This window comes from Miscanthus floridulus, chromosome 10 (genome assembly GCF_019320115.1).
Source record: "Miscanthus floridulus cultivar M001 chromosome 10, ASM1932011v1, whole genome shotgun sequence".
NCBI lineage: Eukaryota > Viridiplantae > Streptophyta > Magnoliopsida > Poales > Poaceae > Miscanthus > Miscanthus floridulus.
Window position 1 is genome coordinate 128431799 of NC_089589.1, and position 11783 is coordinate 128443581.

At 39.5% G+C, this 11783-nt stretch overlaps 2 protein-coding genes across 2 annotated transcripts; both read left to right on the top strand.

Annotated features, from left to right (window-relative positions):
- Positions 1-1003: 1003 nt before the first annotated feature.
- LOC136489589 (uncharacterized) lies at positions 1004-4109 on the top strand. The gene is made up of 13 exons (XM_066486174.1): positions 1004-1256; positions 1511-1615; positions 1697-1938; positions 2046-2249; positions 2359-2451; positions 2524-2616; positions 2695-3036; positions 3106-3168; positions 3239-3298; positions 3391-3474; positions 3554-3664; positions 3758-3886; positions 4089-4109. Exons 1-13 carry the CDS (start codon positions 1004-1006, stop codon positions 4107-4109), a joined length of 1800 nt encoding a protein of 599 aa, XP_066342271.1.
- Positions 4110-5009: 900 nt separating this feature from the next.
- Positions 5010-10973, top strand: LOC136485669 (disease resistance protein RGA5-like). Its single transcript, XM_066482516.1, has 5 exons — positions 5010-5110; positions 5314-5782; positions 5878-6285; positions 8080-10020; positions 10562-10973. The coding sequence occupies exons 2-5, from the start codon at positions 5370-5372 to the stop codon at positions 10563-10565; spliced, it is 2766 nt and encodes a 921-aa protein (XP_066338613.1). The 5' UTR covers positions 5010-5110; positions 5314-5369; the 3' UTR covers positions 10566-10973.
- Positions 10974-11783: the final 810 nt, after the last annotated feature.

Here is an 11783-nt window from a genome sequence, read left to right on the forward strand (position 1 = left end):
CATCTCAGTTGTATAGTGCTGCTGCATATAGCTGTCTAGGTGATTTATTTACATTTTTTTCTCATGGAAACACTTTTGTGGAGGGGGATTTAGAATTCAGCAGAGGAGAAAGATGATTAAAAACATTGTAAGTTCAGGTCGTCGGAGGAGCTGAGCTGCTGCACTTCGATAATTAGGTAAGCTAGTAGCAGTGCATCGGTAGCTTATCTGCTCATGGAGTTGCAGCTTTCATTTGCTCGCACAGGCAAGGGCAAAGTGCTAGCATTTTGTTATTCATGGTACAGAATACTCCGAGCAGCAGTTTAGTATGCTTTTGTGAAATGTCCTATCATGATGCAGTGGATCCATCTTTTAATAATTTCTGTTTTCATGCTTTTAGTAATTATTTATTCAATACTTGCTAGCTTCTTAGGTTAGCTTTTTGTGCATGGTTGAAATGGGACAAAACAAAGGGCGGACTTTTCACATTTTATTTATGACCTCTGTTTCAGTTCTACTCAGTCTGTGTATACGACTTAGTGCTTGATTGTTTCACTAGCATCATGGTATATCAGCTCGTTTATTTAATTCAAGCTAACTGGACACTACTATATATAAAGTTAATTTTCAATCAAGCAAAACAATAACAATGATTTTCCCTCCTAAATGTTAGGAAAAATAAATTATCATACATGTTAATTTTATATCTTATTTAATGTAAAGAACCTTCTGGACTATTTTTGTTCGTATATATGTGTCATGCTCTAGACCATCCTATTTGAACCATAGCACTTTACTTGTTCTCAAGCTTCAAGTTCAAATAACATTACAAATATGCACTTTAGTCAAATTGTTACTATTCGGTTATACTTGATTCTTATTTGTGAATTATCCTATGCTTTATTCTTATTTTCCTATTGGTGTTTTATTTTATTTAGATTGTGCTACCATAGCGGTGGATAATTGGACCATAAATCTGAAATGCGATGGGAAAGCTGAAGGACATAAACATGTGCAAAGGGAAATGGATAGAGATGAGATATGCTTTTTCAACTTGATTGATCTGATCGAGGGTTCTGGGTACACATCAGTCGACTATCTATACTACAAGAGAAAAGATAGCTTGGTTGTAATACAACAAGATTCTGATGTGGTGGAAATGCTCAACGAGTGTGAGAGCGAAAAGACGGTTAATTTGTTTGTGACGAGGCAGAGACTGGCCACTTTAGCGCCTACCAAGTCCAACAAAGAACCATCCAAATCTAAACAAAAAAAAGGTATTACAATGAACATATAATTTACTTTTCTATGTATATTTGATTATTCAAGGACAACTATTCCAAGTCATATTAGTTATCAATGATTTATTTTCATCCAAAATTAGCATATCCAACCCCACTGTGGTATGTGACTTAATAAATACAATCTTGATAGTCTAATACAAATATCTAGTTGTTTAATAAAAAGATTACATATTGTTTATTATATTTACTATAAACATGTGTTCATGTCCCCAACATTTGTTTAGCAGGAAGAGGAGGTACAAAGAAAAAGAAAGGATTAAATGTAATGCATACTGAAGCACTATATGCTAACGAGGTTGAGCAGCATGATGATGAGAACCAGAACACATCAGGTACAAATGTAGTTAGATCAATCTCATTCATATGGACTGCATCTTAACTAATTACTATCACTATCATTCTATTTTTAATAGGTGATGGCGATGAAGTACCTGGTAAACGAAAGGGGACCGTTTTAACACATGTTTGGGATCTACTTGGAGATCGGATAGTAGTAAGATGTAATATGCTTGGACAACCCATTGGAAAAGAAGGTGGCCTTTTAGGACAATTTTTGGGCACCATAGCAAGAAATGGTGGTTACTGTCCTGTTGGTGCCAAAGATTGGAGAAAAGTTAAGAAAAACAATGCAGAAACCATAATTCAATTCATCCAGGTTAGCTAAATTTTACAAGACATAATATTTTTATAAGATTAAGTATATATATGCTTGTTATCATGTCATGAAGTCAAATTCATTCATTAGTGACTTTCTTATTTTAGACAAAGTTCTTATATCCTCATTCATGTGAGAAATGGATATTGAAATCAATTGGAAGAGATTGGAGAAAATACGAGGCAACATTAAAAAAGTCACTATTTAATCCAAAGAAGAAAAAGTCTGTTTTGAACAAGCGTTGTCCAGATGATATCGATGAAGATCAATGGAAGGCCCTAGTAAAATATTGGAAGTCCAGCGAAGGACAAGTAAGGCACCATTATTGACGCTATTTGGCTTTTTTACTATCACTATCTATACCATTATGATTTTTATATGTATAATGGTTCATTATCTATTAATTTACTTTTCTTGTAGACCCTAAGTGAGAAGAACAAAATTAGTTGTGAAATGAAGAAGACAACACATACAGCTGGTACAAAGAGTTATGCTCGTTGGTCTGAGGACATGGTGAGTCATCTTCTGTTTTAAAAAAAATTATATATGATTCTTCTTACTTTTCCTTTACTGCTATTTTTTCAGAGGCAAACTGATCCTGAAAAAAAACAGCCACATAGAGCAAAGGTTTACCTCGCAACTCACAGAAAAAGGGGAAAAGGGATAAATGAACCAGTGGTATGCTACATGCACATGAGAATTTTTGCAAATATAAAATTATTTTTGTTTTCTAATGTGCGGATTTCTTGCTTGTAGGTTGAACTGGAAAATCTCCTAGACACACAACCAGAGTTAGCACAAAATAGTGAGGGAGGAGTTGCATGGGAAGGTGATGCATTACATCGGGTGTTGGGAGAAGAGAAAGCTGGACAAGTGCACGGCATGGGATTACTTCCGGTTCCTAAACAAGTTTATGGTCAAAGAACACACCATTTTAAGAACATTAATATAGTTTCACTAGATGGCTCGTCATCTGATGTAGAGACTCACATGTTGGAGGAAATAAGGCAACTCAAAGAGCATTCTAGAATGCAAGACAAAGTTATTGAAGAACTAAAAAACAATCAAAGGCACCATGAGAACCAAGAAGCAACAATGGTAACAATGTACATTTTAATTTGTAACTTCGTATTGAAATGTGTTACTCAAACTTTATTTCTTTTCTAGGGAAATTGTGCTAGGAATGATCATAACAATTCTCAGAATCAAGCGGTGCTTTCTAAAAGAAAGGTATTTGCTCTATTTTCCATGTTTTCACCCAATTTAGTCTTTTGGCTTTAATATTGTTTCAAATTTTTAGAGAGTTCACTGTGTTGCACCCAACCAGAATGATGGATTCCTTGAACACAGGGATGAATTGGTAAAGTCACTTTCTTGTGAATTTAATGCTATTTTATTCACAAAGGATTTTTTTATATTAACTCATGCTACTGTCTTTTTTCTCTTTACTAGAATAAAGAAACATGTGAGTCTGAATATAGTGATGATGACAGTCTACTTTTATCCACCACAAGTAAAACAACAAAGAAACAAAAGGTATCTATGAACAACACTTTGCTGTATTTATAGATGATTTTTTGTCTTAATATTTCATACTTCATTTTATATGTGTAAGGGTCATCATGAAGGGTCTGGAGAGACTACGACCATTGCACACCAGGAGGTGGCTCATGACAAGGTTACATGCAACAAGCGTCAAGCACCTAAACAACTTCCTGTAATGAAGGTAGATGAACATAATACACTTGTTCTAATTGCATGATCTTGATGTACAACTAAGGGTTGTTGGTCACTAAGAGATTATGTCAAATTAATGTAGGTTGGGTCCACGGTGCTACTAATGACTTCAAAATATCCTAATAAGGCTAATGTGGCCTATGCAACTCTCTTGAGCACTGATCCAGAAGCCATTGTTGGTGGAGTTAAGACAGGAAGTCAATTCTACAAAGTGCGTATCGATCATGCTATAGCAAAAGATGAGCCATTAGTGAGGCCTAGGCCTGGGTGCAACAATATTGGTGATGCTCAATCCAAAGGAGTCTCAATTGCTTGGCCTTCGATGTTTGTATGTTCAAACTAGCTTTCTTAACTTACATCATTGTACATATATGGCCTAATTTGTAATCTTACAACTTACATTTTCTTTGTAGGTTCAAATGATTAATGGTTGAATTCCTACATCGATGTGTACAAAGAATAATGGAAGAAGAAACAATGGACTTTATGAATCCTAGCTAGTTCTTGAATTTTTCTTTCTAGTATGGACTATGTGTGTTTGCTCTCTAGAGCCATATCGTTATGTACAAATACTATGATTTAATCTGAACAAGCACTATGTTTGAAATCATCCTACTATATGTGGATCTTGTTATGATTATTGAAATTTGTGGTTTATGTGATTTTGCAATATGTCATGTTTGTGTGATTCTATAATAATCAGTGTGCCACATATATAGGCGAAACAAACATTTGTTTCCTAATCTAAATATGTTACAATAGATATGAACAAGTGTTACAAACCATGTGTTCCTTTCTTCCATACTGTGCTCTACCATAATGTAGAAGTGTTACTAGAACTAAAAAAAAGTGTTACAACAGACAATCACTATAACACTAGGCAAATGTTCCCATAGATAAATAAATGTGTTACAAACTATGTATTCCACCATAATGTGAAGTGTTACTAGAGGAAAAAAAAGTGTTACAGCAAACATCATTGTAACACTAGACAAATGTTCCTATAGACAAGTAGATGTGTTACAATAAACCAGTCTATAGTAACATGGCCAATTGGAACACACAAAAAAATATGTTACTAAGAGAGCTAGTAACACTTTTTCCAACCTACAGTATCACAAGTTGGTGTTACTATATCCCTGTGCTGTTGTAGTGCTAACAATGGTTATTATTTACGATTATGATTAGAGTGCAAAATTTAACTTCGAGATATTTTTTATTATTGTAGGTGTTTCTAATATTATTTTTTCTTGCCCGTATTGAGGCCCTAAGTAATAATAGTATAAGATGTGTTTATGCAGCCTTCGCAGCTAGCTAAAATGCTCTCTGCGTCTCCGTTCGAGCAAACTCCTGCCCCATTCCTCAAGCTGCCCTCCCACCCACACCCAAACCCAACTGGCGACTACTGGCGCCCTCTCGCCTCCAGCAGACCTTGGTGAGATGGAATTCTTTTGACATAGAAATTGTTTCATATTTGTTGGACATAGAACGACCATGTTTCCTTCTGGAACCGTTTCCATCCTGCTTCTTCTATTTCAATCCGTTGCATTTTCTTTCACTGCTTAAAATTCTTTAGTGCATGAACTCTGCTTCTGCAGTATAATCTGAGCACCGTTCATACCTTTTTCTGATCCCTAGATCCACGTACACATGTGTTTCTGGAATACTAATAATCAGTAGTGACCTTGGGAGCCATGGAGTTTGCCACAGGGGCGCTGGGCACCCTGCTTCCGAAACTTGGCCAGCTGCTCCAGGATGAGTACAACCTGCACAAGCGAGTCAAGAAGGACATCGTGTTCGTCACAAGAGAACTCGAGAGCATGCGTGCCGCCCTCCGTGACGTTGGAGAGGTGCCACAGGAGCAGCTTAAAGAAGCAGTCAAGATCTGGGCTTTCGATGTTCGGGAGCTCTCCTACGACATGGAGGACATAGTTGACACCTTCCTTGTGCGTGTTCAGGGCTCTGAGCCTCCCAGCAAAAGGAGCATCAAAAGATTCATCAAGAAGATGACAACTATTGTGGGGAAGGCTAAGACTCTCCATGGGATTGGCCAGGAGATCAAGCACATCAAGGAGCGTGTCAAGGACGTGGCCGAGCGACGTGACAGGTCAGGGCCGGGACATCACAGACTTCGCATTTGAATTTCACCAAAATTTTCTCTTATTTGCCTCTTTGTTCTGTTTTTTTCATCTCCCTACACAGGTACAAGGTTGATGCTATTACTCCTACCAAAACCTCAGTGGACCCTCGCATAACAGCTCTGTACACTAAAGCGGCTAGCCTTGTTGGCATTGATGAGCCAAGGGAAGAGCTGATATCGCGGTTGACAAGGGAACATGGTGGCATGTCGTCTGCTGAACAAAGGATAGTCACTATTGTTGGCTTTGGAGGACTAGGCAAGACAACGCTTGCTAAAGCCGTTTATGACAAGCTTAAACCGCAATTCAATTGCACGGCTTTTGTATCAGTGTCTCGTGATCCGGACATTATGAAAGTTCTGAAGGACATTCTTTATGAGCTTGACAAGAAAGAGTACAAGGACATCCACAACACGGCATTGGGTCAACAGCATCTCACAGATCTTGTCCATGAATTCCTAAAAAATAAGAGGTATATACTATCTTGTGTGGTACTGCCAACAGTAGAATTGTAGGTTAATGGTAGGTTACAGTCGTCAATGAGTATGTGTGGCGTCTGTGTGTATCTTCTTTCCATATTATAATGCCCAATGAATTTTTAACATTATGCTATTCAACTTGCATTGCCTTCTTTTGTCTTCACCATACCCCACCTAGTGGAACCAATGTTTTTGCTGATAATCAAAGATTTTATTCACTTTCAAGAGCATTTCATACATCTAATAATATAGTAAAAACATATATATACTCTAGGGACCTGTTTGGATCTACTAGCTAGTGCTAATAGTTAGCTACTAGCGCATGAAAGCCAGCTAATAGCATTTTAATAGTAGTTCTGTTAGCTACCTCTAGGACTTCTTTTGGGGAGCCAGTTAATAACTTTTTACTAGAGGGGTATTACATTTTGAGCTAGCTATCAATTGGAATATTAGCTATGGTGTCTGCATCCACTAGTGCTAATTTTTGCTGCCAACAATTACCTCTAATAGATCTAATATCTATCAATTCGATGACTAGATTGACTCCCTCGTGCTCGGGAAAACATAACATTAGTCACATGTGCTGAATGTTATGCTATGAGGCTGGATAATTTATTATAGCCTATGCATAGAGGCAGTGGGTAACTGAGTAGATACCTTGCAAAGGATAGAATTTAGTCTACTGTACTGAATTTGCCAAAACAAAACCAATTTACAGCGAAAGCTGCTGCCATATCATCCGAGCGCATACCATCCTAATGTTAACTGTATAACTTTAGGTGTTTAGGGGAGAAATCAGAAAAATACTAGAAAAGGGTAACAATGGACTTATTTCTATACTTTGTATAAGTTGTCCAAGCAAATTCTTATTACTTACCTATGCGATTTTTTTATTGTCATATATATGCTTATACTCCCTCCGTCCGGTAAAGATTGCAAACGGAGGGTGGGAGCGTTGTCCGTGAAAGAATGCAAACAGAGGAGTGACAGGTCTATGAATATGACCCGAGTAGCTGTCGTTTGTGTCTCTTGATCCCACCATCCCAAAAATCTCCTTCCTTGCCCTTAAAAAAAATCTCCTTCCACAACACTTTCCTCACCACCACACGTTACAGCTCGCATGTCATCCTCATCCACTCGACTCTCCTCCACCGCCCATAACTCCATCCGTCTGCACTCCTCATGGCAGGCTGTAGGCTTTTTCACTGTCAACACCAATAGGGGTACATGCGTAATCGTCCAACCCTGTTGAGTTCACATCGGGAAGCTAGAATTGCTTCCTTTCCCGGACAGAGGGAGTATTACAAATCATCTGTAACTATGCTTTACAAGATGCTCAATTGCTACATACTTGTAGGTACCTCATTGTTATAGATGATATATGGGATACAGAACCATGGGAGATAATAAGATGTGCTCTACCTGAGAATGTCCTGAAAAGCAGAATAATCACAACTACACGCATAATTGATGTTGCTGAGCATGTTGGCGGTTGCTCAATTTTTGTATTTTGCTATTACAATTTTTATGCCGAAGGATTACACAACTGTAGTTATATTCCCACACTCTAAGTACATACCGACCTAATCTGAGTCCAAACAGGATAACTTTTAGTGTTTAGGGTAGAAATTAGAAAACACAAGAAAACAGTAAGAATGAAATTGTTCCTACTTTACGCGGAGCATGTTCTTACTTACCTTGCAGATTATTACCATCATATGCTTATATATACTGCAAATCATCTCTATCTATGCTTATCATGACTCTCTATTGCCGAAAACATATAGGTACCTCATTGTTATCGATGATATATGGGATACAAAACCATGGGAGATGATACGATGTGCTCTACCTGAGAATGGCCTGAAAAGCAGAGTACTCACAACTACCCGCATAATTGGTGTTGCTGAGTATGTTGGCGGTTGCTATAGGATGAAACATCTTACGGACAAGAGCTCTAAAATCTTATTCTATGGACGAATATTTGGCTCTATAGGCAATTGTCCTCAACAATTTTCTGATGTATCTGAAAAAGTTTTGAAGAAATGCGGAGGTGTTCCATTAGCTATTGTTACCATATCAAGCTTGCTGGCTAATAAGTCAAGAAATATTAATGAGTGGTCCGATGTGTGTGATGCAATTGGTGCCGGAGTAGGAAACAATCCCGGTATGGACGACATGAGGAAGATATTGCTGCTTAGCTATTATGATCTAACTCCTCAACTGAAGACATGCTTACTATATCTAAGTATATTTCCTGAAGATTATGAGTTTCGAAAATCTAGGTTGATTTTGAGGTGGATAGCTGAAGGATTTGTCCAACAAGGAGATGTGAGGCAAAGCTTATTTGAGATTGGACAGAGTTACTTCAATGAGCTTCTAAACAGAAGCCTCATCCAGCCAAGCATTGATCAGGATGATATGTCTCCTCTAAGATGCCGGGTGCATGATATGGTCCTTGATCTCATTTGTTCCTTGTCAAGAGATGAAAGTTTTGCCATCACTGTATACGGTGCCTCCAAGCGAATCACATCTTCAGAAAGCAAGGTTCGCAGGCTCTCTATCCATAGTACTAGTTGGCCGACAATGAACATGTCAAAATTGAGGTCCCTTACTATCAACAATTCTGCTATAATTAATTCAATGCCACCCCTTTCACGCTATCATCTTTTGTGTGTATTGGATCTTGAAGACTGCAATCTTAAAGACCAACATAGTCTAGATTTTGTTGGTAAATTATTTCACCTAAGGTATCTAAGTCTAGCGTATACTGGATACGCTGGCGAGGTCCCAAGAGAGATAGGCAAGCTACAGTTTTTGCAGACATTTTACTTCTCTGGAACTTACATAAAAGAAGTGCCATTGAGTATCTTGGGGCTGAGACAATTAATGTGCCTTGCTGTTGGGGAGAATACAAGGCTGCCAACAAGTGGGTTGAGAAATCTGTCGTCTCTGAAGCTGCTTCGGATGAATGTCGATTCTGCATACATTGCAGAAGAGCTGGGCCATTTGACGCAACTGAGGGTGCTAGTGGTTGTGCTCAGAAAGGACAAGGAAGGCAGATGGGATGAAAGGATGTGCAGAGTTCTAGTGGTGTCCCTTGGCAAGCTGCACAGAATCCAAAATCTACAAGTAGACATCTCAGATGACGTGGAAGTTCATCTTGAAGGCTCAGTGGACTCCCTGTGGAATCTATCTCATCTTTTTATTTATGGAACCAGTCGGTTGCCGACATGGATTGATCCCACATCATTTCTCCTCTTATCCCAGCTGTGCATAAAGGTGGGTCAAGTTCGAAGTGAGGACATCCATGTCCTCGGCCTGCTGCAGGCTCTTCGTGTTCTGCACGTGAAAGTGGCTGGCGCCAAACAAGTGTTTGAAAGGTTCATGATTAAGGCAGATGCCTTCCCATGTTTGACGCGGTGCATATTCTCTGGGCTTTCAACGGTGCCATCTATGTTCCCACCTGGAGCTATGCCCATGCTTCAACGTTTTAAATTCTATATCCGAGCAGAGGATTTCGGGGATAGTGAATTTACTGTTGACGACCTGACCATAAGCCACCTTCCGTCCCTTCATACAGTTCGGGTTCACCTTGATGGAGACGAGACAGTCAGTGAAGAGTTGGCAATGAAAGTAAAAGATGCACTGAGGAACGAGGCACGTGCCCACCCCAACCATCCTGAAATTTCTATGAGAATTGATGGCCAATGGATCCTGCTTTGCATGTACGTAATCCTCTTCCTTTTTCTGGTTCTTTAGCCGGTCCAATAACTTTTTTTAGCCACCTGTTATTGTAGCCTGTCTAATAATCTTCTGCATGCTGCCATAAGTACTATGACATCGATGGATGCCCCTGAGTTCACCCCTCACTTACCATGACAAATAATCTTATTTACCCTACTATTTTATTCCAGTTTTATGTCTCTAAGAATCCTTTACATTTGTTATGCTTCTAGTTACTGGCCACTTCCATGGATGCCCTTATGGTCACCCCTAACTTACCATGACAAATAACCTTGTTTACCCTACTATTTTATTCTAGTTTTATGTCTCTAAGAATCTTTTACATTTGTTATGCTTCTAATTATCCTTTTTATTCATTTGTTACTAGCACAACTGGTGATCGCACAATCTAGTTGTGAACTCTGTTTCTTCTTTGCACAGTTAGACTCTGTCTGCATATTCCGAAATCAATGTGGCCGTCCTCATAGAAATTCCGAGTTTATTCGTAAATGATGCTAATTCTTTGTCGTGTACATGTCCCAGGTAATGGTTGGATGTACATCGGTACGGCCTCAGCCACTACCTAGAACAAGTTCATCCATGATATATTCGCCAATGGCCAATTGCTTACTGTCTCCACCACGTGCGTCCATTGCAGTAGATTGAGCAAGAACCCCAGCATTTCCGCTGTTCGCGATCCAGCCTTACTGTGCGATCGACGTCAATGGCCATGCTTATTGCAGTAACATTGTTCTTGTGTATTGGATCATTCTCTCTGAATCTCTGTAGACCCACTTGGCTTGTTCTAGGTTTCAATTTACTATGCTCTTTAGTAAAACTTGATCATGCCGAGCTGCTGTCTTTCTAGTTTTTTATGGGGTCATGTACGTACAATTAAGTTTGTGCCATATACTGTGCTTTGCAAAATTAATGGAGGAACATTCAGCTGCTTTCATCGTCACTTTTCTGTGTCTTTTTTTCTGATGCAGAGCTTCTCTTGGTTCTATAACCATGTACAGTGTACCTCATGCATATTGCAGTTTGTTCGGTACGTTGCGATGATAGCTGATGAGCTGATCTGGTTACTATGCCGGCCATGGTGAGTCCCAAATTAAACCAACAGAGCTTGATCTATATCTGTCACCATGGTCTGATCGACGTGCAGCCCAGAGGACACTTGTATGCAAAATGATTGTCGTCGCCACGAAGAAACGTCAGCACAATGCTGGTCAGACTGAGGAATGACGAAGCCAATTTCAGAAACTTAATTAATAAGCCTTGTATCATCAGAAAACTGCACGACACAAGTGAAAGAAGCACATGCTTGTGCTGAAAGAAGCACATGCGCCGCGGCGACGAAGTCACGCACGGCTGCTTCGTCGACGCCTCCCTCGAGCGCCGCCTCGTGCGAAACCCATCGTGCCCACGGAAGCCATTGTGTTCGACTCATTTGGCAAGGCCCATCCCTGTGGGGGTGCGGCCTGTGCGACAACTTGGGCTTTTATGAGGTGAATCAGCCTAGCCCACGTATAGTCCTGGGCCAAAAAGAACAGTGTACGGCTTGAAGGATCGAATTGCATTGGGCCGATCCACTAGCATACTACAACCCTGTTCGTTTTTCTGTTTCAGCGCATTTATTTTTGCAGTTGTGCCACAAACAACAGATTTCCCGCTTTGGACCACCACCTGGCTGACGTTGTTAAAACAAGCGAGAAATTGATCGAGTGTAAAGAGCAACTAACCTTGGTGCCCGCTATCTAAGTCG

What these genes read in the sequence shown, in the direction of transcription:
- LOC136489589 (XM_066486174.1), top strand. Translation starts at nt 1,004, where the DNA reads ATGGATAGAGATGAGATATGCTTTTTCAACTTGATTGATCTGATCGAG. An exon ending in CCATAATTCAATTCATCCAG is followed by an intron (nt 1,939 to 2,045) that starts GTTAGCTAAATT and finishes TTCTTATTTTAG; the next exon opens with ACAAAGTTCTTATATCCTCA. An exon ending in AACAACTTCCTGTAATGAAG is followed by an intron (nt 3,665 to 3,757) that starts GTAGATGAACAT and finishes AAATTAATGTAG; the next exon opens with GTTGGGTCCACGGTGCTACT.
- LOC136485669 (XM_066482516.1), top strand. Translation starts at nt 5,370, where the DNA reads ATGGAGTTTGCCACAGGGGCGCTGGGCACCCTGCTTCCGAAACTTGGC. An exon ending in GTGGCCGAGCGACGTGACAG is followed by an intron (nt 5,783 to 5,877) that starts GTCAGGGCCGGG and finishes CTCCCTACACAG; the next exon opens with GTACAAGGTTGATGCTATTA. An exon ending in GAATTCCTAAAAAATAAGAG is followed by an intron (nt 6,286 to 8,079) that starts GTATATACTATC and finishes GAAAACATATAG; the next exon opens with GTACCTCATTGTTATCGATG.